This window comes from Octopus bimaculoides, chromosome 16 (assembly GCF_001194135.2).
Source record: "Octopus bimaculoides isolate UCB-OBI-ISO-001 chromosome 16, ASM119413v2, whole genome shotgun sequence".
Classification (NCBI taxonomy): Eukaryota; Metazoa; Mollusca; class Cephalopoda; order Octopoda; family Octopodidae; genus Octopus; species Octopus bimaculoides.
The window spans coordinates 37,291,001-37,316,072 of record NC_068996.1 but is presented as its reverse complement, the minus strand read 5'-3'; the positions used below and the strand labels follow the sequence as shown (position 1 = coordinate 37,316,072).

At 35.7% G+C, this 25,072-nt stretch overlaps 1 protein-coding gene across 1 annotated transcript in view; it reads left to right on the top strand.

The window, feature by feature from the left end:
- Window positions 1–25,072, top strand: part of LOC106867811 (synergin gamma) — a 269,410-nt gene that overhangs the window by 214,519 nt on the left and 29,819 nt on the right. The window contains exons 2-10 of the mRNA XM_052973491.1: window positions 8,155–8,183; window positions 9,215–9,363; window positions 10,487–10,522; window positions 13,463–13,578; window positions 15,255–15,547; window positions 17,812–17,979; window positions 19,822–20,019; window positions 21,762–21,951; window positions 24,733–24,895. Of these exons, the coding sequence (XP_052829451.1) occupies window positions 8,155–8,183; window positions 9,215–9,363; window positions 10,487–10,522; window positions 13,463–13,578; window positions 15,255–15,547; window positions 17,812–17,979; window positions 19,822–20,019; window positions 21,762–21,951; window positions 24,733–24,895 (1,342 nt within the window). The remainder of the gene's footprint in view (window positions 1–8,154; window positions 8,184–9,214; window positions 9,364–10,486; window positions 10,523–13,462; window positions 13,579–15,254; window positions 15,548–17,811; window positions 17,980–19,821; window positions 20,020–21,761; window positions 21,952–24,732; window positions 24,896–25,072) is intronic.

Below are 25,072 nucleotides of genomic sequence, written 5' to 3'. Positions count from 1 at the left end.
TGGTGGCCATAGAGGAGTGCCAGAGTTCATCTCATTCATTCAGAATGTAGGGAATCAATGCACTGAGTTTTTGAACCTGACCCATAGAGTGATGGTGTCAGATGATGGTATCGTGAGAGCACTTCATCTGCTGTGTCAGTTCCCTATGGATTGTGAATAAGCTGGTTCAATCTATCCTCTCTTAACAGAACTGGTTGACCAGAGAGGTTGAATTCCCCTGTTTGAAGTGTGAAAACTATTTCTGTGCAGTCCTTTCAGTAATAGCACTTAGTCTACACACAGCACAAATGTCTCAAGCAGCTTTTGGCTGCTTTTTCAATTGCCTTGATTGAAAGCAAAAGAATGCAGATGTCAAAAATGCTACATTTTTCTTTCTACTTGGCACTTTATCATCATTTGTCTGAAAGGAGGTAAAATTTTTTCAAGTTTCAAAAATGATAAACAAAGGCTGTAGAAAACACTATGATAAAAATATTTTTCTCATTTCAAATATCTTTGGAAAGAAATGAAAGATTTTATCTGACAACTCAGTGGAAGGTACTTGACCATGGTGCCAATCGATGGGACAGAACTCTAAACTGTGTGGCTGGGAAGCCAACTTCTTAACCACACAGCTGTGTCTGCACATTATTCTGTGTATATGTGTGTGTATACACACATACATACTCACCAGTGGCATATGGTGGTTGTTGTATTGGGTGTGCTGCCACACCCAGTTCCACCAAACTTCAAGTAGTGGTATAACAAAAGTTTTCCATTAAATTTGCAATTAAATTATTGAGTAAGGTTAATATTTATAATGAAGTAGTTAGTCTAGGAGTTGGTGTGAGGCATGAGTTACTTAAGGAGAATGTGTTAGGTGATAGGAGTGTTTCATTTACATATGTTGATGTACTTACATAAGCTTCATTATGACAAGAATACATTGACTCACTATAAAAAGGTGCAGTGGGTGCGGTATATCTACTTTATTGAATGACAAAGATAACGAAAAACTGTAGTTGCCCTCATTTTCCAGAGCGGGAAGAAGGGGAAAAATAATTTTGCTTCAGATAGTGTTTGGGATTTCTTTTGATGACTTTTAACTTCATCACAATTCTAGAAGGGCACACCTTAGTGCTTACCAGGCCTATAAAAGAATATCTATAGCAGTGGCTCTCAACCAGGGTCCATATGGCCCTTGGGGGCAGGAGAGGTCCATATAAGATTTTGTTAAAATTTATGTGCAATGAAATTGATTATATTTCTACAATACACAAAATATTTTTATTTTCTTTTTATGTAATTTTTAATATTTTAGTTGTCTTAACCCTTTAGCATTCAGATAACTCTTATCAAATATAATGCTTATTTATTCACGTTGTTTTGAGGTTATCTCATAGCTTGAGACTTCAATGATGTGATTGTTTATTTTTTAGAATGGCATTGTAAAGGAGGTGTGAGAGGCTGGATATGGCTGGTTTGAATATAAAACAGGTTGAATATTTGGGCTGGATATGATAAGTTTAAATGCTAAAAGGTTAAATAGCAGTCAAAGTTTCCCTTAAATTATCCCCTACTGCTTAAAATAAGAGAAAGACACATTAGATAGTATAGTTTTAGATATATATATATATATATAAAAAGAAATAATGTTCATTGCTAGAACATCTTCTGGTCAGATGTTTATTCAGTTGGGGTTGACTCAGAGTTAAACAACAATGATTACAACTTCGTACTTATTTTATGACCTCCAAAAAGATGATGGGTAAAAATTGATCTCAAGCAATATTTGAACTCAGATGATAGAAGGATGGAAAATTAAATGTAAGATATCTACAGATATCTGTTACACCACTCCTTTTGCTGCTCCTCTGTATCACATTTGAGACACAGGAGAAATTTCCCTGGTGTCCATGCATCATATATGATATACATTCCCTGTGTTTTTTCAGCCAGACGAGTAACTTGGGACTGATGACAAGAAAATTTTACATTACTCAGAATGTAAGAAGCAAGGAATCACTAAGTCTGAAAACAGATGTGAACATTTAGGACAAATTCACATGAAAATGCTTTAGACAGGCAAAGAGTTAATAAAAACTGATAGAAGGTTGGGTAAAAAGACATTTGGTACCTGTTCCAGCATTTCATCTTATGACTCCGATATCAAGGTGTATCAGCTCAAAGTCAGCAGCCTTCCCATAGTTAAGCACTAACATCATATTGACAGGAGTCTTGCCCATATAGCCTAGGCATGACTGTGTGTAGGCACAGGTGTAGCTGTGTGATAAGAAGTTTGCTTCCCAACCACATGATTCTGGGTTCAGTCCCACTGCATAACACCTTGGTTAAGTATTTTTTCTACTATAGCCTTGGGCTGACCAAAGTCCTGTGAGTAGATTTGGTAGATGGAAACTGAAAGAAGCCTGTCATATATATAAGTGACTACAATGGTAGTGCTCCAGCATGGCCACAACATGTAGCTGAAAGCAACAAGAGAAATTGTCATTGCTGTTTAGCTCTAGGCCATCTGTCATCCAGTATACCTAGAATCAAAAGTCTTCCAGCAGTGACCACACCACTGAACAATGTAATAGGACTATGTTATTTTAAAGTGACCTTTACTTATTTAAGTTGATAAAGTGCAATTTCAGAGAGATTTGGCTACTATTTTAGTCTTTTTTTTTTTTATAAAGACTACTATTCCGGTTTCTCTTTTTATAAAGAAAAGGTCATTGTTCCATGTCGTCTTAAAAAAGGAAAAAACTATTTTAAATGAAATCATCATCATGGTAATGATCATAATTTCTTTGCTACATGTACTGTGTGTGTGTGTGTGTTTGTGTGTGTGTGTGTGTGTGAGAGAGTGAGAGAGAGAGAGAAAGTAGGTATGCTTTGTCGTTCTTGAATTGTTCTCTCTTCCTGCCTCAGTACACCTACCCACTTGTTTTGGTTTTTTTCCTTACTCTTTATTCCACCCACCACTCCTTTAAAAACTCATTGCACATGCATTGTTGATGTAATTCAGCAAAACACATGTCTGCAATCACATTCATATACAAAAAAAAACGTGTGGATATGTATCCTATACCCCTCCGTTTTCCTATGTACATGAAATATGCATAGATGTTCTCTTCTTTCTCTCTCATACATATACAGGTTTATATACACAGTTGTATTGCTACATATTCCTGTTCATACACACTGATATATATAGATGTGCACACACACACACACACACACACACACACACACACACACACACACATTCATGTTTACTCCTCATTTGTTTCATTTTGATAGTTTCTCTTAAACCCACAACGATTTAACCTTTGCCCTTATTTCTGTAACTTCACACTATTTTTATAGTGATGAAAGGCAGAAGGTACAGCAATAATTTATTTTCTGAGCTTAATTTAAAAAAAAAAAGATTTTTTTATAGATAGGATTTTCATTTGGGTCAGCTTTCTTCATTATTTACTTGTAGTTTGTTTTGGCAGTTAATGTGTCTCTTCCTCATAATCCAGCTTAATGAGGTTGGCTTAACAACTGTGAAAGGAAGGTTCTGAAGACCATGTTCATCAGATAACATCCATGCTGACATAGGTTAGATGATTTGGCAGGATTTGAGCTGGAAAACTGTATTGAACTCCAATGCCTGTTTTCTACAGCTGGATGCCCTTCCTAACACTACTACAGGACAAGGATTCTGGATTATTTGTTATATTTACTTTACTTTACATGAAGTATTTCAATCTTACGTTGACTTTCAAGTCTTTCTCTGATTATCTCCCGTGAAAGTACCTCATGGTTTCCACGTAAGTTATGATGGTGTTGCTGTTTCTAAAGTTTTATTTTCATTTTTCTATTATTAATTTTATTTGCATCTCTATCTTAGTAGAAACTGATTGATAAAGAAATCAAACTGCACAAACAAATGACAGCAAAACCATTCAGTAATTAAATAACACTAACATATTCAGTAACAGTAATAAATTTAATTTATCCTTGACAATTTTTAGTTTTACCAATTTTTTAATATATCACTCCTGTTTAAAACCTCTTACCTACTTGACAATTGCATTTCTAGCTCTGTCTTGAAGGAAGCTTTACTTCTTGGACTCACGTTTTTGTGCACAATGTTGTTGTTAAACCTCTGTTAACAGCACCGTATGCAGGTCCTTTCCATTTTCTTTCATGCATGGATAAATTTTTCACTATAGACCTTAATTGGCCCATTTTTAGCATTCTCGTTTGTGAGAGCAGTCGAGTTTATTTCAGATATTCTCATTTTAAAAATCATCTCCAGCTAATCGTTGAGGGGACATTGGTGTTGACTTGGTGGAGGTTTGCACTCTCTGGGTGTTCTTGTTATTATTATTAACATAGGCACAAAGCCACAAGCAAAGTTGACCTAAGTATGATTTTAATTCTGAAAATAAAGGGACATTGTTAACGACTGTATTTTGCCAGTCCTTCATTCTTTTTGATAAAAAATAATTGTTTCTACATTTGGTACACAGTGAGAAATTTTTATGGGTGGGGTTATAACCAATTAGATGACCCTGGTGGTAAAGTGTTATATGGGTGAGAGACAAGGTTCTGCAAACTGTATAACAGACTGTTGCCATGTAATCAACATGGCCAGCTGTTACTCTAAAACAGAACTTATAAATAGATTAACAATTTTATTGTGCTTTTAGAGATGTAGATCACTAATTTGTTCTAGATTTCTTTATCAATGCCTAAGTAGTATGCTTGTTTTTTGATATGGTGGATAGAACATATATACAGATAACCTGTTAACACTTATTGATCCTAAAATAGCTTGAACAAACTCTATAGTTGCTAAAAAAGAACAATGAATATTCATGTAGCACAGCATATCATCATCATCATCCTTGTCATCGTTTTAATGTCTGCTTTTCCATGCTTGCATGGGGCAGACAAGAGTGTTTTTGGAATTGATAAAATAGTATCTGTCTACAAGCAACAGGGCTCAATATAATTTAAAGTGATACCCTTGCTTAGCCATATTCCAATAATTGGACTCATATTTCGTATCTTTCAGTATAAATTATTTAATCCATATTTATGGTTCAGACAGGTGTTTTAAAAGGCTTTTTTGTTGTTATTATTATTATTGATTAAAGCAGCGCGCTGGCAGAATCGTTAGCATGCCAGGTGAAATGCTTTGTAGTGTTTTATCCGTCTTTGTGTTCTGAGTTCAAATTCCGCTGAGGTTGACTTTGCCTTTCATCCTTTTGGAGCTGATAAAATAAGTACCAGTGAAATGTTGGGGTCAATGTAATCAACTTATCCACTCCCCCGAAGTTGCAGATCTTGTGCCAAAATTTGAAACTGTTATTATTGATGATAAGGCAGCGAACTGGTTCAACCAGGCAAACTGTTAAGTGGCATTTCATCCATCTTTATATTTTGAATTCAAATTCTACCAAGGTCAACTTGCCTTTGATCCTTTTGGGGTCTATGAAATAAGTACCAGCTATGCACTGGGGTCAATGTAATGGACTAGCCCCCTCCCCCAAAATTTCAGGCCTTGTGCCTGTAATAGAAAGGATTATCATTAATGATGATGATGATGATAATGATGGTGGTAGTGGTGATGATAAATATATGTTTAGCCCTTTAGCATTCACAGTATTCTGTCAAATACAATGCTTATTTATTTACATACTTTTGAATTAATCATGCATTATCTTGAGATTTCAATGATGTGATTGTTTATCTTTAGAATGATATTGTAAGATAAATGTGAGAGGCTAGTTCTAACTAGTTTGAACATAAAACAGGCAGAATATTTGGGCCAGATATGGCAAGTTTAAATGCTAAAGGGTTAAAAGTTTAAGCTGAATGTGAAAGAAAAACTACTATTGCATTGGAAGTTGATAATTCAACATGGACAGTGTGTACGTATTATCAATAATGTATTGATAAACACATATATTTTGACTGTTTCTGTGTTTTTATATCCCTTGAGTAAACTCTCGAAGAATATGCTGTCTTATTGCCAGAAATGATGATATAATTATTAACTTGCAACTGTTCAAGAGGACCATTAAACCAAAATGGCCAAATGGTCAATAAATTTGTTTTGCCACTGAGATTTCAGATTCAATTCCACTGGATGTGGAATCATGGGCAAATGTAATTTTCAATAACTTCAAGTTGACCCAAGGCCTTGTGAATGAAATTGGGCACATGGAAACTGTACAGAAGCCTGTTGCATGGTTTGTTCTTGTAATTTAAAAAGATGCAGCCTTCTCACATACTGTGTCATACTGATTCTGCCTGAGAATTACATTAAGGGCACATGTGTCTGTGGAGGCATGTGGCTTAGTAGTTAGGATGTTGAACTCATGATCATAAGATCGTGGTTTTGATTCCTGGTCCAAGTGATGTGTCATGTTCCTAAGCAAAACACTTCATTTCCTGTTGTTCCAGTCCCCTCAACTGGCAAAAATGAGCAATCCTGCAACAGTCCGGCATCTTGTCCAGGGAAAAAGGAATATATACACCAGTAAATTTGGAAACCGGCCCTATGAATGTATATGACTTGGAGAAGAACTTCATCCTTTTTATATTACACTTGTATAAAATACTCAACCACTTGTATTTCAATTCAGCAACACTGGTTTTGGAGGGTCTGCTAAGGCTTTAGGTATGAACCTTTTCTCCAGACTGTTGGTGGATGTCTGCCATTCAGTGATGAAGATTCACTTCTTCATTCAACTCCATTACTTGTTCATGAATTAATATGTAAACAACTGATTATTACATTGGCATTAATTGTACCATTACCATAATTTTCAGGCAGAATCAGTATGACAGTGTGTGTAAGATTACACACTACTCTTTACCACTTCATACTAAAAATATCCGCCTATGGATATAATAATAGATTACTTTATTTTTTCTGTCTCCGATGAAGGGAAGTACTGGATCTTCCCAGAAACAGCTGTAAGACTCTATCCATAAAATACTTCTCCAACCTTACCATTGCTCTCTTTATCTTTTTATTTTTATATATTTACATATACACACGCTAATACACGACTTATAATACCCAATCCTGTTCATACAACGATTGGGGCAAACTAATCGGTATACAGCACTTACTCGGTATTACCTGTATCCTCCTGGGTTTGGTTAAATCCAATACCCTCCTCAACCTTATATATACATATATATATATATATATATATATATAATTCGAAACGTCGAGTTAGAATAGAGGCAGCTGACGAAGGATTAATTCCAAGTGGCTATCTGTTTTCCTATGTGTTCGTTCCATTGTCTGTAGTTCATTTTTCTAACATCCTGTACCCTGATATGCATCTATATACACATGTAGATGTAAGTATGTACATATATGTGGGTATACATGCATACATATTCTTTGTATTATTATATATATATATATATGTGTATGTGTTTGTGTGTCTGTGTTTGTCCCCCCAAACATCACTTGACAACTGATGCTGGTGTGTTTACATCCCCGTAAATTTGCGGTTTGGCAAAAGAGACTGATAGAATAAGTACTAGGCTTACATAGAATAAGTCCTGGGGTTGATTTGCTCCACTAAAGGCGGTGCTCCAGCATGGCCGCAGTCAAATGACTGAAACAAGTAAATGAGTAAAGAGTGAATATTATATTGCTTTGTTCTTGTGTGCGTGGAAGTGTATTTCTTTATATATGTAAATGCAGTATGTAAATAGATTTTTGTATTACTTCGTATTATAGCAATTTGATGTAAATTATATAATATAATCTATCAAAAACAGAATCAAAAATATTTTAAGAGGCATCAAAAAAGATGAATTATTTTGTTTAGAAAATCTTTACCAAAAGGAGCTTTGGACTTAACTTTGTTACGTTCTGATTGATCAGAGTGAAATCCTGAAGCTAATAGATCAATCAAGCAAACAGGCATGATAAAAAGTAGTGGTACCTAATTGTTGGGTGATGGATAAGTGATTGATTATAGGGATACAGAGTTTATGTAATAAAAAAAATAGTTTCTAATAATTATCAATGATGAAAGCACAACTGTACTACTTTTTGATATACCATTAATGTTAATTAACTGTATCTCATTTTACATGACCAAGTTTAATTTTATTTTACCATTTTTTCCTTCTTATTTTCAGAAATGTGGATTTCTCCCAAATGCAAACAGGTCTGTGCTTTCGTCTTTTTAAATACTTTTAGATTTAATGCTTTTAAAAGTATCAATTAAGCTCATAATTTTTTTTTTAATATCGCAAATAATTTCAAGAGACTAAAAGTATGAATTTTGCTGTGTCTGGGGAGAGTCATACTGCCTTAATGCCTTAATAACACACTCACCAGTTCAATTTCCACTCATTTATCGTTTTTTTTTTTCTTCCAAAATTTTTGTCACTTTTGCAACCTTGTCAATGGATGTTGACTCTGTCTGATATTGGAGCTGTGTTCCTGTTGTCTTTTTGTGCAACCTCTTTGCATGTGTGCTTGTGTATGCATATATGTGTGTACATAGTCACACAAATTCATGCACATAGACACATTCAAGCACACGCACACAAGGAGACAGAGGTACACACACAAATACACACATGCAAGCATACACACACAGTCAGATGAACATGCAGAATACATACAAACTTACACATGTGCATACATACAAACATGCATACACACATATATGCATACTCAAGTACACATGCACACTGGTGCACACACGTGCATAAAAAGACAAAAGGAATGCAGCTCCAATAACATAGTAAACATCCATTGACAAGGTTGCAAAAGCAATAAAAATTTTGGAATTAAAAAAATGATATGAATAATGGGTGGAAATTGAACTGGTGATTGACATTGAAGCAGTATGACTCCCCAGACACAACAAAATTTGCTTCAACACATAAATTCACATAAAGAATCTTGTAAAGCAGATATGAAAACCAAGTAAAAGTATGAAATAAATCTTAAAGGATTATTTTAGTATACGATTAGATTAAAGCATAAAATATAATCTATACAAGTTACACTTCACCCCCTTTATTAGAGTTACCTGTTTTTCATAACTCCCAACACAAGCAGTAGTGGCTGGGGTGGTGATAGTAGTAGTAATGACAACATTGATAGTGAAGGGAATATTTTATTCTGGGTGATCTCTAAAACTCAAAACCCTAATTTTGTTACTTTTTTCTTCATCTTCCTTTTTAGGGTTTAATCCACTCCAGGGGCCTCCTGCAGCATCTGCAGCAACTGCCCAGTTTTATCCTGTTCCTGCCAGTAGTGCTCAATATGGAATGATGGCTCCTGGAATGTTGGCTGGAAATCCAATGATAGCCCAGGGCATATACCCTGTCCAGGTAAACATTCATTAAGTATATATTTATATTTTTTTTCGTCTTTAATTTGTCTGTCCTGTGGATTCTATCAAGCCATTTCTGCTATTACAAGTAAAAGGAATTCTTCAAGTGGTTGTTAAGGTTGAACAAACAAGATATTTAATATGATCTCATGGTTCGAGTGAACTATACTTGAATGTAATTTCTAGATAGGAAATTTACTTTAAAAGCCCATCACTTTACCTCACTTCAAGTAATAATAGTTGCCATATTATGTGCTATTTTTATCAGTGATTAAGGATAGCCATGGCTGTATAGCTATGAAGTTTGCTTCGCAATCACATGTTCCAGGTTCAGTCCCACTGTGTGGCACCTTAGACAAATGTCTTCTACCATAGCTCCATGCCAATCAAAGCCTTGTGAGCGGATTTCATGTACAAAAGCTGAAGAAAGCTTGTCGTGTGTGTGTGTTGACAATGTATGACAGTTGTAAATGTGTGTCGTCATCATACGTGTTATTTTTTTTAGTTTTCCCAGAAAACATGTCCAGTCATGGGGAAATATTACCATGTTTGGAAACATGAAGGACATTTCTCTATTCTTTTCTCTCTCAAGAAGGAATTGGTGGCAATTAGATTGGAAAAGGCATGAGATCCACCACGTTTATATGCCCAAGACATGCCACATGTCATCAGGAGTTGAGAGTTCAGGGTAATCACACACATGCACATGGTGTTGTGTGTGTGTGTGTGTGTGTGTGTGCATGCATGCAGTGTGTTGTGAATAGATGACGTGTACTGATGATGGATGCATTCGAAGTTGGTGACAGGAAAAATGTATGAATTAAATGGATCTGTATGAGATGAATTAGATTTTCTGAACATTCAGCTGAACTGATCAATAACAAACTCAATCGGTTGAGATAAAAATGTTTTTTGGGGAAAAAAATCAATTGTCCTGCTGACCTGTTCAAACAATAACAGAATGAAAATGATAGCAAGAAAGATAATCTTAAATATGTATGTATTTTTTTTCTCTTTCTGAAAATATAACAACTTCTTAAGTGGTCTTCTTATATGATTCTGGAAACACAATTATAGATAATTGATTTGAAATAAAATTTCTTTATTCCTTCATCTAACAGTCTGACGACGCTCATGATTCTGGTGATGATGAAGAGGTATTTCATCTATGTTCGGTTTTTTTTTTTTTCTTCTGCCTACCATTTTATTCCTCCATTGGTTGATTTTACACTTAATTAATAATCCCTGTCACTTCTTATCCATATTCTTCCTGTATTTAAAATTTTAATGAATGGCTGTGTAGTAAGAACTTTCCAAACCACATGGTTCCAGGTTCAGTCCCACTGCATGGCACCTTGAGCAGGTGTCTTCCACTATAGCCATGAGTCAACCAAAGCCTTGTGAGTGGGTCTGGAAGATGGAAATTGAAAGAAGCCCACCATATATGTATGTGTGTGTGTGTCTGTTTGTCCCCCAACACTGCTTGGCAAATTGTGTTGATTTGTTTATGTTCCTATAACTTAGCGGTTCAGCAAAAATAGATACTGAGGTCAATACATTCGACTAAAAATTCTTCACGGCAGTGCTCCAGCTTGGCTGCAGTCTAATGACAAACAAATAAATGATAACAGATGAATAAATATAATAAAATGAACTTACCTCAAAAAAGTTTCATTGGGAAACACAAAAAAACCCAAAAAATTTGGGTCTGTAATATGTGAGTAAAATCCACTGAATCAAATATTAAAATATTTGATGATGATGATGATGATGATGATCATCATCATCATTTAAAGTCTGCTTTCCATGCTAGCATGGGTTGGACGATTTGACTGGGGACTGGCAAAGCGGATGGCTTACACCAGACTCCAATTTGATCTGGCAGAGTTTCTACAGCTGGATGCCCTTCCTAACACCAACCACTCCGAGAGTGTAGTGGGTGCTTTTTACGTGCCACTGGCATGAGGGCCAGTCCTGCGGTACTGGCAACAGCCACGCTCAAATGGTGCTTTTTTACATTTCACCTGCACAGGAGTCAGTCCAACGTTTTGTTCACATGCCACCAGCATAATTTACAATGAGATGTAACTGTAGTGTAATTATTGACAATAAAAAATTTTTAAAAGCTATTGAATTTAATGCACCATTAATATATACTAAGGTCGCAATCTTGTAGAATTGTTAGCATGCTAGACAAAATACTTAGCGACATTTCTTAACGTTCTGAGTTCAAATTCCACCAAGGTCAACTTTGCCTTTCATCCTTTCAGGGTTGATAAAATAAATACTGGTTGAACACTGGGATTTGATATAATCAACTTATTCCCTCTGTAATTACTGACGATGTGCCAAAATTGGAAACCTTTATTATTATCAGTAGTAGTAGTAGTATGACTAATTTTTGAATGACATGTTTTTCCGTGCCCCTGTGATACCCTTTTATGCTTACAATTCATTGTTCCCTTCTTGTCCTGGTTTTTTATTATTTATTTTTTTGCTTCTAAATTTTGTTTCCATTCATGTTACTTCCCTCCTTTTCCTGTTTTAAAGATGTAATTTGTTTTAAATATTTTGTATCAAATTCATATAAATACAAAAATGTGTTCTTTTTTTTTCTGTGGGGAAAATTTGTAAAATATTTCTAATCATTATTCAGTTTCTTATTTAAATATCCTGACCCTTTAGCATTCAGATTACTTTGTCAAATGTAATTTTTAATTATTCACATTGTTTTGAATTAATCATGCATTATCTCATAGCTTTGAGATTTTAATGATGTGATTGTTTATTTTTAGATTGACATTGTAGGGTAGGTATGAGGGGCTGGTTCTAGCCAGTTTGAACATTAAACAGGTATAATATTTGGGCTAATTATGGCTGGCTTAACACTTCAGCATTCAGATTACTCTGCTCTCAAATGTAATACTTATTTATTCACATTGTTTTGAATTAATGAAGCATTATCTCAGTTTTGAGATTTTAATGATGTAACTGTTTATTTTTAGAATGACATTGTAGAGTAGGTGTGAGAGACTGGATTTGAACAGTTGATAATACAGGTAGAATATTTGGGCTGGATATAGTCAGTCAGTTCAAATGCTAAGGGGTCAAGTTACATGTACAGAGTATTTATCCTCTAAATCTTCTGTCATTTATTGCTTGAAATGTAGACAAGTCATTTTACTGTAATAATTAATAATCATTGTTAAAGAGAATACCCCCTCACTTCTATTAATTTGTCTCCTACAGTAAGAGAGATATTTTCTATCTTCGCAAATGTCATACTTCATTGTTTCACAGATTAATTAGTTAAGAAGTTAATACAGCAAATTCCACAATTACCACAAGCTATAGAGAAATATCTTTTAATTACAATAATTATTGTGGATGACTCACTGTTGTATCGGAATGGCTTTTTAATAATTATAATAGTTAGAATGGGTTGTTAATGATTTTGAATATTCTAAGTCAGAGATATCCCATCATGCATTATTACCATAGAAATCACATGCAGTATTACCATAGAACTCACATGTAGTATGACTAGATAACTCACATGTAGTATTTCCACAGAAATATAACATGTGGTTATTACCAGAAGTAACATGGTGTTACCAGTGAAATCACTACATGTATTACAAGAGAAACGACTGGCAGAATTCCTATGGAAATCACATGTAGCGTGACTTTAAAAATACCTACATGTGGTATTACCAAAGAAATTTCAACATGTAGTGTTATCAAACAAATCCCAACAAGTGGCTCTACCAATAAAATTGCACCTAATATTCCATAGAAAGCACACATACATCACCATAGAATTCACATACTGTACAGAGAAATGATATGTAATATTACCAGAGAAATCTAAACGTAGTAGCAGTACCTTAGAAATCTCAACATGCAGTATTGCCTGAGAAATTACATATAATATTTTATAATCACAACATGTAATCTTATCAGAAAAATTACATCATCTGATATATTTTCCAAGCAAACAACGATGCATTATGTAACACATAGACACATGTCGGAAGTTTCTTTATGCTCTTACCTTTGTTTTAGTGTTTATCAGAATTTTATCTTGTAAACTGTAGGGAACGTACATAGCCACACCAATGGCTATTCCTACCACCATGATGAGTGCTGGCAACATTCCTCCTCCGCCACCATACACACCACAAATGGCTCAGAGTTTCCATGCTCAACAAGCGTAAGTTTTCCATTACATTTTAAATTTAAATTTTTTATTTAACTCTTGCATGAATCTGCTTCTAAAGAAACACTTTGCCTGTGGTTTGAAAATAATAATCAAATCTCAAAGGGATTTAATCAATTAATTAATACTTTCATTGTTAAACTAAATCCTTGAAAGGATGAAAGGTTAAGTTAAATTCCACTGTGGTCAACTTTGTTTTTCATCCTTTTGCATTAATAAGTACCAGCTGAGCACTGGGGTTAATGTAATCAACAAGCACCCACCCTCAAAATTTCAGATCTTATGTCTATTGTGCAAGAGATTATTATTATTATTATTATTATTATTATTATTATTATTATTATTATTATTAAGGCAGCAAGCTGGCAGAATTGTTAGCACACCAGGCAAAATGCTTAGTGGCATTTTATGTTCTGTGTTTAAATTCCACTGTGGTCGACTTTGCCTTTTTTGGGGGGTCAATAAAATAATTACCAGTTGAGCACTGGAATTGATGTAATCAACTTATCCCCTCCCCCAAAATGGCTGCCCTTGTGGTAAGATTTGAAACCATTATTATTATTATTATTATTAAGGTGGCAAGTTGGCAGAATCATTAGTATGATGGGCAAAATGCTTACTTGCATTTCGTCTGCTGCTACGTTTTGAGTTCAAATTCTGCAGGCGTTGACTTTGCCTTACATCCTTTTGGGGTCAATGAAACAAGTACCAGTTACACACTGGGGTAGATGTAATCGATTAGCCCTCTTGCCCCCAAAATTTTCAAGGCCTTGTGCCTAGTGTAGAAATAATTATTCTTAATATCATTATTATTAAGTTGGTATGCTAGCTGAATTGTCAAAATACTGGACAAAATACTTTGTGTCATTTCTTCGATCTTTACATTCTGAGCTCAAGTTCTGCTGAGATTGACTTTGCCTTTCATCCTTACAGAATCAAAAAATAAAGTCCACAGGCGCAGGAGTGGCTATGTGGTAAGTAGCTTGCTTACGAACCACATGATTCCAGGTTCAGTCCCACTGCTTGACACCTTGGGCAAGTGTCTTCTACTATAGCCTCAGGCCGACCAAAGCCTTGTGAGTGGATTTTGTAGACTGAAACTGAAAGAAGCCTGTCGTATATATATATATATATATATATATATATATGTATATTTTCCCTCTCTCTCTCTTTGGGAGAGAGGCACAAGCACATACACAGACATATACACACACGGCAGTAACTTCCGCCTGTGTGTGTTTGTGTGTCTGTGTTTGTCCCCCCAACATCGCTTGACAACTGATGCTGGTGTGTTTACGTCCCTGTATCTTAGCAATTCAGCAAAAAAGACCGATAGAATAAGTACTAGGCTTGCAAAGAATAAGCCCTGAAGTTGATTTGCTTGACTAAAGGTGGTGCTCCAGCATGGCCACAGTCAAATGACTGAAACAAGTAAAAGAGTAAAGAGTACCAATTGAGCACTGGAGTCAATTGACTGTCTCTTCTCAAAATTAATGGCCTTGTGCTAAAATTAGAAAGAATATTACTCATGTGACTCATGCTCAGTTTTTTTCTTTTTTATTTGGTGTTGTAGAAGAATTAGATTTATTAGTAATATTGGTAAAAAAAAAATTAGTAGTACATTTTATTTTTGACATTTTATGTATTTATATATTTTTATTTGTCATCAGCAACCAACAGTTTCATGCAACAATGGTTCCTGGTATTGTCCACGGTGTACTCCCTGGTCAAATGATAGCTGGTGTCCCTGTCAATGCTCACATTGTTGAAGATCAAAGAAAAGGGAAGCATTTTCATGAACAACAAATGAAACTGAAACTATTTGGTCGATTAGGCGTGGTATCTTCCGATCCCGACCGCATGATTGAGTCCATGTTTGGTAAAGTTCCAAAATCAAAACCTAAAGTTCACATTCCACAAACATCTCAAACTGTTACAACTACTAATACGACAACGACAACAGGTATGTAGACTCATCTGTACATTTCACTGCCTTCTGTTAGAGAGACTAGTATAGTAAATGCTATGAAATGGTAGCTGCATTGAGGAAAGGAATAACAGTGATAGGTTCTTTATTGATAGAAGCTTCAGTTTTGAAACTCTAGTATGTTTTCCTTTCCTTGTGACACTACATTTGTATTTTATTGCTGTCATATCTTGTTTGGATTATTTCTTGCAGATAATAACACATCCCAAGTTTGAGTTTACCCTGTTAGTGTTAGGGAAAATTTACTGTATTGTACCTAATTATAGGTACAAACATAGTTTCATTGGTGCAGGCATAACTGTATGGTAAGAAGCGTGCTTTCCAACCACATGGTTCTGGGTTCAGTATCCCTGCATGGCATCTTGGGCAAGTGTCTTCTACTATAGTCCAAAGTTTACCAAAAGCCTTGTGACAAGATTTGAGAGACAGAAACTGAAAAAAGCTTGTCATGTGTGTGTATGTGTATCTGTGTATTTGTCCACCACCACCACCACCATCACTTGACAACTGGCATTGGTTTGTTTGTATCCCCCCATAACTTGACAGTTTGGCAAAAGTAAAAGAAAAATATATAAAAGAATAAGTACCAGGCTTAAAAAGGGGTTGATTATTTCAACTAAATCCTTCGAGGTGGTACTCCAGCTGATATAAATGATAAAAGCTATAGGATAAAATATAAGTGGATGAAAGAGAAAGTGGTACTGAGCAAGAAGTAAAATATTCATCTGACAGATGATATACAAATGTTTTGGGCACAAGGGTGAAGGGTGAGTGTGTTCTCTTCTACCTGAATTTGGATCTTATCATATTTAATATGATCTTGGGACGTATTATTTTAGAATTTGATAATAAAAATAGAAGACAAGTTTATTTCTGTCAATGTATCTGTTTGATATTAAATCTTTGTCTGCCAGATAATCCATTAGTCAACAATGTGTTAAAGAAATTTGTGTGTGTGTGTGTAGGCATGGTTGTGTGGGTTAGTTTGCTTCCCAGCCATATGGTTTTGAGTTTGGTCCCCACCAAGTGGCACCTTAAGCACGACTTCTACTCTAGTCTAAGGCTGACTAAAGCCTAGTAAATGGATTTGTTAGATGGAAACTGAAAGAAAACTGTTGGATCTATGATGGGTGTGGTGATATATAACTATATGTGTATCTTTGAGTCTGCTTGTCTTGATAACCCACATGATAGTTGTAAACGAGTGTCACTATCATATATGTAGTGTTGTTCTTTTCTGCAAAATCGAAATCATAATCGATCCAAATTCGACGACTGGCACCCATGCCAACCTTTCCTTCATTGGACACTAAACTCTGCTTGCGAAGACCTGTTGGGGCAAGTGAAATCGAAATTGAACCAAATTTGATGACTGGCACCCGTGCCAGTGGAGTGCTAACAGCACCATCCGAGTGTGATCATTGCCAGAGCAGCTGTCTGGCTCCCGTGCCGATGGCACGTGAAAAGCACCATTTGAGTGTGATCGTTACCAGCGTTGCCTTACTGGCACTTGTGCCAGTGGCATGAAAAACATTCTAGCAAGGTCGTTGCCAGTGCTGCTGGACTGGCTCCTGTGCAGGTGGCATGTAAAAAACACCATTTCGAGCGTGACTGTTGCCAGTACCTCCTGACTGGCCTTCGTGCTGCTGGCACTTAAAAGCACCCACTACACTCTCGGAGTGGTTGGCATTAGGAAGGGCATCCATCTGTAGAAACTCTGCCAGATCAGATTGGAGCCTGGTGTAGCCATCCGGTTCACCAGTCCTCAGTCAAATTGTCAAACCCATGCTAGCATGGAAAGCGGACGTTAAACGATGATGATGATGTATAAACATGCCTGGCTATAGGAGAAATATTACCTCATTTGTAGGTGAGGGTTGGTGACAGGAAGGGTATCCTGTTGTAGCAAATCTATCTCAATAAACTAAATGTGTGAAGCATGTATGCATAGAAAAGTGCATATTAAAATGATGACAACATACATGGTTAATTGGCAAAGTTGTTAGAGCATCATGCAGACTGCTTAACAGTATTTGTTTCAATTCTCTGCACTCTGAGTTCTAACTGCAGTGAGGTCAACTTGGCTTTCAGGGGTCAATAAAAAATTAGAAAGAATTATTAGTAATGATATTGGTGATAATAGTAGCGGCAGTAATTAATGTTATCAACTCTAGTAACTATCTTCACCTTCATGTACCCTTCTATTGTAGTTTATTTTATTTTATTTTATTTTATTTCAGCAATTGACAGTGATCCTGATAGTTTTGGAGACTTTATGCAAGGACCAAGTTCTGAACAGTCTGAGAAATCTTGGATGGGTTCTTTAGGCTTTTCTTCATCCTCATCTGAAAATAATCCAGCTAAAGCTCCTCCCCCTGTCAATGAAGAAGAAGAAGAAGAAACCAAAGGTAAAAGGCAGTAGAATAGCATTTATTGACGTATTATTAAAAGAATGTTGTGGATTTCTGTTGTTTGATAAGGATTCAGTTGTTCCATTAACTGAATTATCTGTCCTTGAATTATCATTTAGTTGGCTGAGCATTCCATGTGTATCCTCGACGTAATTATTAGGTAGTATCAGTGGGTGTTGCTTTGGCGTGTGATCTACAACTTAAAGGACGATTACTTTAGGTTATTTTTTAGTTTACTTTTCAATCTCTAAAGACCCTCAAGTTGTTGGCTAAAGATTTTTTACAATAAATACTTTAGTACATACTTAGCATTGTAAATGGATTATTTTCAAAGTTCTTATTATTTTAATAGTTATAAAACCATTTATGTCTAAGTAAATAAGAAATCAAGAATAAACAATATAATATTTAAAATATGCGCAGGAGTGGCTGTGTGGTAAGTAGCTTGCTTACCAACCACATGGTTCTGGGTTCAGTCCCACTGTGTGGCACCTTGGGCAAGTGTCTTCTACTATAGCCTCGGGACGACCAAAGCCTTGTGAGTGGATTTGGTAGACGGAAACTGAAAGAAGCCTTTTGTATATATGTATATATGTATGTGTGTGTATATGTTTGTCCCCCTAACATCGCTTGACAACTGATGCTAGTCTGTTTACGTCCCAGTAACTTAGCAGTTTGGCAAAAGAGATTGCTAGAATAAGTACTAGGTTTATAAAGAATAAGTCCTAGGGTCGATTTGCTCGACTAAAGGTGGTGCTCCAGCATGACCGCAGTCAAAGGACTGAAACAAGTAAAAGAGTAAGAGATCATACAAGTTTGGCAGCTGTGAGTTTTGCAATGTAAAGAAACTAAAAACTAACCTAAAGTAATTGCCGTTGAAGTTGTAGATCATACACCAATGGAGCACCAATTGGTGTTACTCAGTGTATGTGATCTACCTGATGGGCTCCTATACAGTTTCTGTCTACTTTATTTCACTTGCAGCCCCAGTATATTACTAGTGTTTATCCTTTCCAAATGCCAAGTATAAGTAAAATGACTTCAGTCTGATTTGAATTCATAACAATGCAGTGAGTCGCTGAATTACGTAATATCTTGACCAGGTTATCTGCAGCACTATTCAATTAGAAATTATTTGGGTTCAGTCCCACTGTGTGGCACCTTGGACAAGTGTCTGCTGATATAGTTTCAGTCCAACCAAAGCCCTCTGAGCAGATTTTAGATTTTGTTGGTGGAAACTGAAAGACCCAGTTCATCATCATTTAACGTGTATTGTCCATGCTGGCATCAGTTGGATGGTATGACCAGAGCTGGCAAGCTGGGGGAGATGCACCAGACTCCATTCTGTTTTGCCCTTCCAAATGCCAACCACTTTACAGAATGTACTGAGTGCTTTTATGTGGCACCACATCGAAGAAGAAGAAATTCGGTTTTTACTCCTGAAAGATTTGGTTGCATTTGGAGATATCTCTGGAAAGAATTTTTAGCAAAAATTCATTCAGTTGTAGTATTAATATGGATCGTAATAATAATGCTTTCAAATGTTTGTAGAAAGCCTGCACTTTTGAAGGGAGGGGTAAGTTAATTGTTGATTGCATTAATGCCAGTATTTGAGTGGTACTTTATTTTATTGATCCCTGAGGAATGAAATGCGAAGCTTATTTCGGCTGGGATTTGAACTTGGAATGTAAAAGACCTGGGATGGATATCACTAAGGATTTTTCCAGTTTTCTAATAATTTTGCCAGCTTGCCACCTCATCAATCATATTGATGATGATGAACTCAAAATACTCACAAACTTTTATTGAGGAACAATAATTTTGCTGATTAATTTTCAGATTTAATGGCGATGATGCTACAGTATTCTGACCTAAATGTTTCTCAGAAAGCCAAAACATTCCAGAACAAAAAGACTTTGAGGGAAACAAACCCAACCAATGTTATAACCTCGAAGAGTGCCTCATATACCAGCAGTGAGCGATCTCGTAAGTGGCAAGACGGCGATGAAAGTTTGTCAGGCCTATTTAAAGTAGAAGGTAGGTCATAGTTATTTTTCTCAATTTATATTTTTTATGGCTTAGCGGTTAGGGGCATTGTGTCCTTGAGCAAGTCACTTTGTTTCACTCAACTAGCAAAAATGAGTTGTACCTGTAATTCAAAAAAAGGGCTAACCGTGTCACATTATGTCATGTTGAATCTCCCTGAGAACTACATTAAGGTTATGTGTGTCTGTGGAGTGCTCAACCACTTGTGTGTTAATTTCACGAGCATACTGTTCTATTAATTGGATCAACTGGAACACTCATTTCTGTAACTGACAGTGCCAGTTTTATATATATATGTGTGTGTGTGTGTGTGTGTGTGTGTATATGTATATATATATATATGTATATACATACACACATGATAGACTCTCCTGTTGTTAGATGACATATGAGAGTTCAACAGTTTCTTACCGAACAACCACACAGATGATTTGTTTATTGTGAACAATACAGGTGCCACATGTCAGATGATCACAGAGCAACATGAAATGAAGTAGTTTGCTCAAGAATACAATGCAATGCCGGTCTGAAAATCAAACCCATGATCTCGCAATCGTGAGTGCAACACCTTAACCACTAAGCCATGTGCTTTCATATATATATATATATATATATATATATATATATATATATATATATATATATATATATATATATGTATACACACACACACAAGTGCTCTGTGTAGCTCTGTGATTAAGATGTTTTCTTTCAGCCACATGGTTTCAGGTTCAGTCCACAGCATGTCACTTTGGTCTTCTACCCTGGGCCAATCAAAGCCTTACGAGTGAATTTGCTAGATGGAAACTGAAAGAAACCTCTCGTGTGTGTTAGTGCTTCCTGTCTTGACAGTGCATGAAAGTTGCAAACAAGCATCCTCATTGCACAAGCAATGTCCTTCGGTCCAGATTCCCATGGAAACATGTCCAGTCCTGTGGGAATAGTATTTTACTTGGGAACAGGTGAGGTTTGCCAACATGGAGGATATCTAATCATAGAAAAAGTACTTCAACAAATTTCCTCTGGTCCATGTGAAAAAGTTGAAATAATGATGATAATAGGTGTTTTTACAGCAGAAGTAAAACTTGCAATCCCCATTACAGTTTTCTCCATTTTGCCTTATCCTCTACATCTCTCTTCACCAACTTGACTCACCCACCTCATCCATTTTATTTCAAAACATCCATCATTGGAATATATACATGTTTGTGAAGATAGAATAGTAGGTAGATAGAAAGGTAGGTAGGTGGATAGATAAAGAAGTAGACAAAGAAGTAGGTCAGTATTTCAGCAATTAGAATTGAAGGTAAATATTCCAGTTTAGTTTCTCGTCCCCTTTCTAATTTGAAGTTTTAAAATAATAGAATAGATATTTTCATCATTCAAAATTTGGAAGAAAAATATTCCATTTTAAAATTCAAACTTCAATTTAAGTCCATGAGAAACTTTTTTAGTGTATTTCTTTCTTAGTGCCTTCTTTTGAAAACAAAGCGTTTTTTTTTTTTTTTTTTTTTTTTTTTAATGCAGGTTTAAACTGATTTCAAATTTGGAAACTTATTCTGTTTTTTTCTCCCCATTCAGATTTCATTTTAAGAAAAATATTCATCATGGTTTTATAATTCTGACATTGTTAAATGAAGAAAATTTAATTGAAATTGCCTTCTTTTGTTAAAATTTCATATAAATTATTCAGTTACATGTTTCATTTTGTTAGTTTTTACTTGTATTTGCAGATCAGCCACCTGTAACACCTGATGTTAGTTCCAACATGCAACCTCAGTGTACAACACCAGATAGCGGAAGTACAACACCAACAGTTTCTCAGTATCCAATGGGACCATTCCAGACACTTCCTTCATGGTGTTATTTGGATGATGACCAAATTCCACATGTCTATAGACAAGTTTATGAAGCTTCTTCAGCGTAAGTTATAAAAAAAACAACTTTAACATTTCTTAGTTCTTAAAAATTCTCAAAAGGTGACATTTTCCAATTTTAAAAATGATATTCATTAAACTGAAACTTTAACGAATGGAAAGTTAATTGTTTAATTAGGTATTTTATAAACATTAATCCCTTACATTAACAATATGTAGACATAATGGAATCACACTCACTTTTCATTGAACTGATTTCTTGAACTTAGGTTCCATTCTAGCAATGGAGTCTCTGTATGATTGCTCAACCTACTAGAAATAACAGCAAAATTACCTTAAATCACTACTGTTATTGTTCAAAGTAGGGTTGGCTTTGCTGGCCACTGTTACTATGGTGAACACCAGACCATATCTGATATGGTATTTGAGACGATTCATCATTTTCATCATCATTTAACAACCATTTTCCATGCTAGCTTGGGTTGGATGGCTTGATAGGAACTGGCCAGCTGGAGAGCTGCCCAGCTCCATGTCTGTTTTGGCATGGTTTGTATGACTAGATGCCCTTCCTAACACCAACTCATTACAGAGTGTGCTGGGCGCTTTTTATGTGGCATTGGGGCATGAGTACTCTTACATGGTGCTGTCACAAATATTCTGTACATGTGGCAGCAGCACGAGTGCTTATACCATGGCACTGACACAAGTGCATTTTACATGGTGCTGGCACAAGTTCTTTTTACATGGCACTGGTATGGGCCATAAAGGACTTGCCTGTATGCATAGTTAGCCACACCCTAATGCAGGAGGAAGGCCACTTAACCATTCTTATGTTACTGATGTTTCAGTACCATACCTATAGTCTGTCTTGGAGTGTTGTAGTAATAAAGGAAGAATCTGTTGGTATGTTTCTTTGATATAACTGTTACCAAATGGTAGGAACAATAGTAGCAATATTTTAACTATTCTTAATATTGACTTCCTTAGACTTTCCAATATTGATATTATAGATTGGGTAGCATTGGGGCTGATGGTTCAGTAATCAAGTTCTAATATGTATGTTGCTAAGTTCTGTGTTACTATTCTATGTATTAGTTTCTCTGTTCTAAGTTATCCTTGCTCTATGCTTACTCTTCTATGTGTCTCTTTTATATTGCTATGTTCTATGTTATGGATTATTTATGCTGTTCGTGGCTGTGTAGTCAAGAAGTTTGTTTCCCAACTACCTAGTTGTGAGTTCAGTCCCATTGCATGGCACCTTAGGCAAGTGTTTTCTTCTATAGCCTTGTGCCTACCAAAACCCTGAGTGGATTTGATAGGCAGAAAGAAAGCTTGTCATGTATATATGATGATGATGATGAGAGTAGTCTCTCATAGTCAAAGGAAAATGGTTTTGCAATTTCTTGCTGAACAACCTGCACAAATTATTTGTTTTATAGAAATTAAATGTGTTGTACATTAGCTCGCTCCCTCCATGAAATCGACATTGCCTGGACAGGTACACAGTGTTCCATGCGTCAGGTGTTAAAGTGATTGTGTGATATGGAGTGTTTTGCTTGAGAACACAATGCACCATCCAGTCCAGGAATTGAAACTATGATCTTGCAATCTTGAGTGCAACAGCCTAACCATTAAGCCATGCACTCTCACACACACACATGCAAGTGTGTGTGTGCATCCCCTAGTTTTGACATCATGTTATAGTTCTAAACGAGTGTCCCAGTCATGCAAGCAGTGTCATTTTTTTCTGGTATTCTGCATAAGCATGTCTGGCCATAGTGAAAATATTGTCTTACTTGGAAACAGGTGAGGGTAGGTGACAGGAAAGGCTTCTGGCCATAGAAAAATCTATCTCAGTAAACATTGTCCAGCCCATGCATGCATTGAAATATGGACATTAAAATGATGATAGCAATGATGATGATTATCTGTGTTACTATTGTATGTTTCTCTGCTCTATGTTGCTCTTCTGCAGCATTCTGTTCGATGTTATTTTGTTCTATATTAATATAGTTCTTATTATTGGTCTGCACTACTGTTCTGGATCAATATAGAATGGTAGCAAAGAACAGAATAAGGTAGAACACAGAACTGTACCACATATTAGTAATGTACAAAAGCGTAGCATATGAAAGACTAACATATTGATCAGTTCTAATATTGTTCCTGTTCTATATATTACTCTCCTTTATGTTGCTGTTTTTTTGTTTTTTTTGCTCCTTGCTTCTCTGCTGCTCCAAGTTGATGAAAAATGTAGAAATATTGATTTTTCTTTTTCCATAACTTTTATTTTCTTTTTGCTATTTAAATTCCTGTTTCCATTTTCGCATTTGGGTTTCTTGGTTTTTCTTTCTTTTTTTTTTCATAATTTTTTTTTTTACCTCAATCGAAACTCTTGATATTATAAATGGATGGTGTTTCTTGATGGTGCAATGTAGGGTGTACAAAGTGTGTGGACCTCACCAGCTAACCACTTCATGTACATGTTTTTGCTGTAGTCAAACATATATTTAAGGAAGGGTGGTGAGTGCAATTTGACTACTACACAGTGCAGCCAAAACCCACACTGTATCACTGCTGTCCCTACTGCTAATCAGTTAACTGGAGAAAACCTGCTTGATTGTTTTCTGTTCTTATCATTTCTAATAAACTGAAGTACATAGTTTAACATATCTTGATCCAGGATCACAAAACAATTGTAATAGTTGTGAAATTTGAACCTGAATAACATGGTGTAGTCCAGCACTTTAATCTCATGGCCATTCTACATCAATATTTTGGCAGCAGATTGTTTTACATTGAAAAATGATCTTTTTTTTTCCCCCAGGAATGATTGTATAATCACAGACAGACTATATCCAATTCTTCTCTTAAGTGATCTTCCTCGACAGACTTTGAGAGAGATTTGGGAAGTATGTAATATGACGACACCAGGGCAACTCAGCAAACAAGAACTCTATCTTCTGTTATCTCTTATTGCAGTAGCACAGGTATGTCCTGTTTTTTTTTGTTCTGATGCATTTTTTCACTTACTCTATTGACCAGAGACAGGGAATTTGGCAGTTGTCACTCATATCTTTTTTCTTTTATTCTTTTCCCCGTTTCAATCATTAGATTGTGGCCATGCTGGGTAGTGCCTTGAAGAATTTTTAGTCAAATGAATTGAC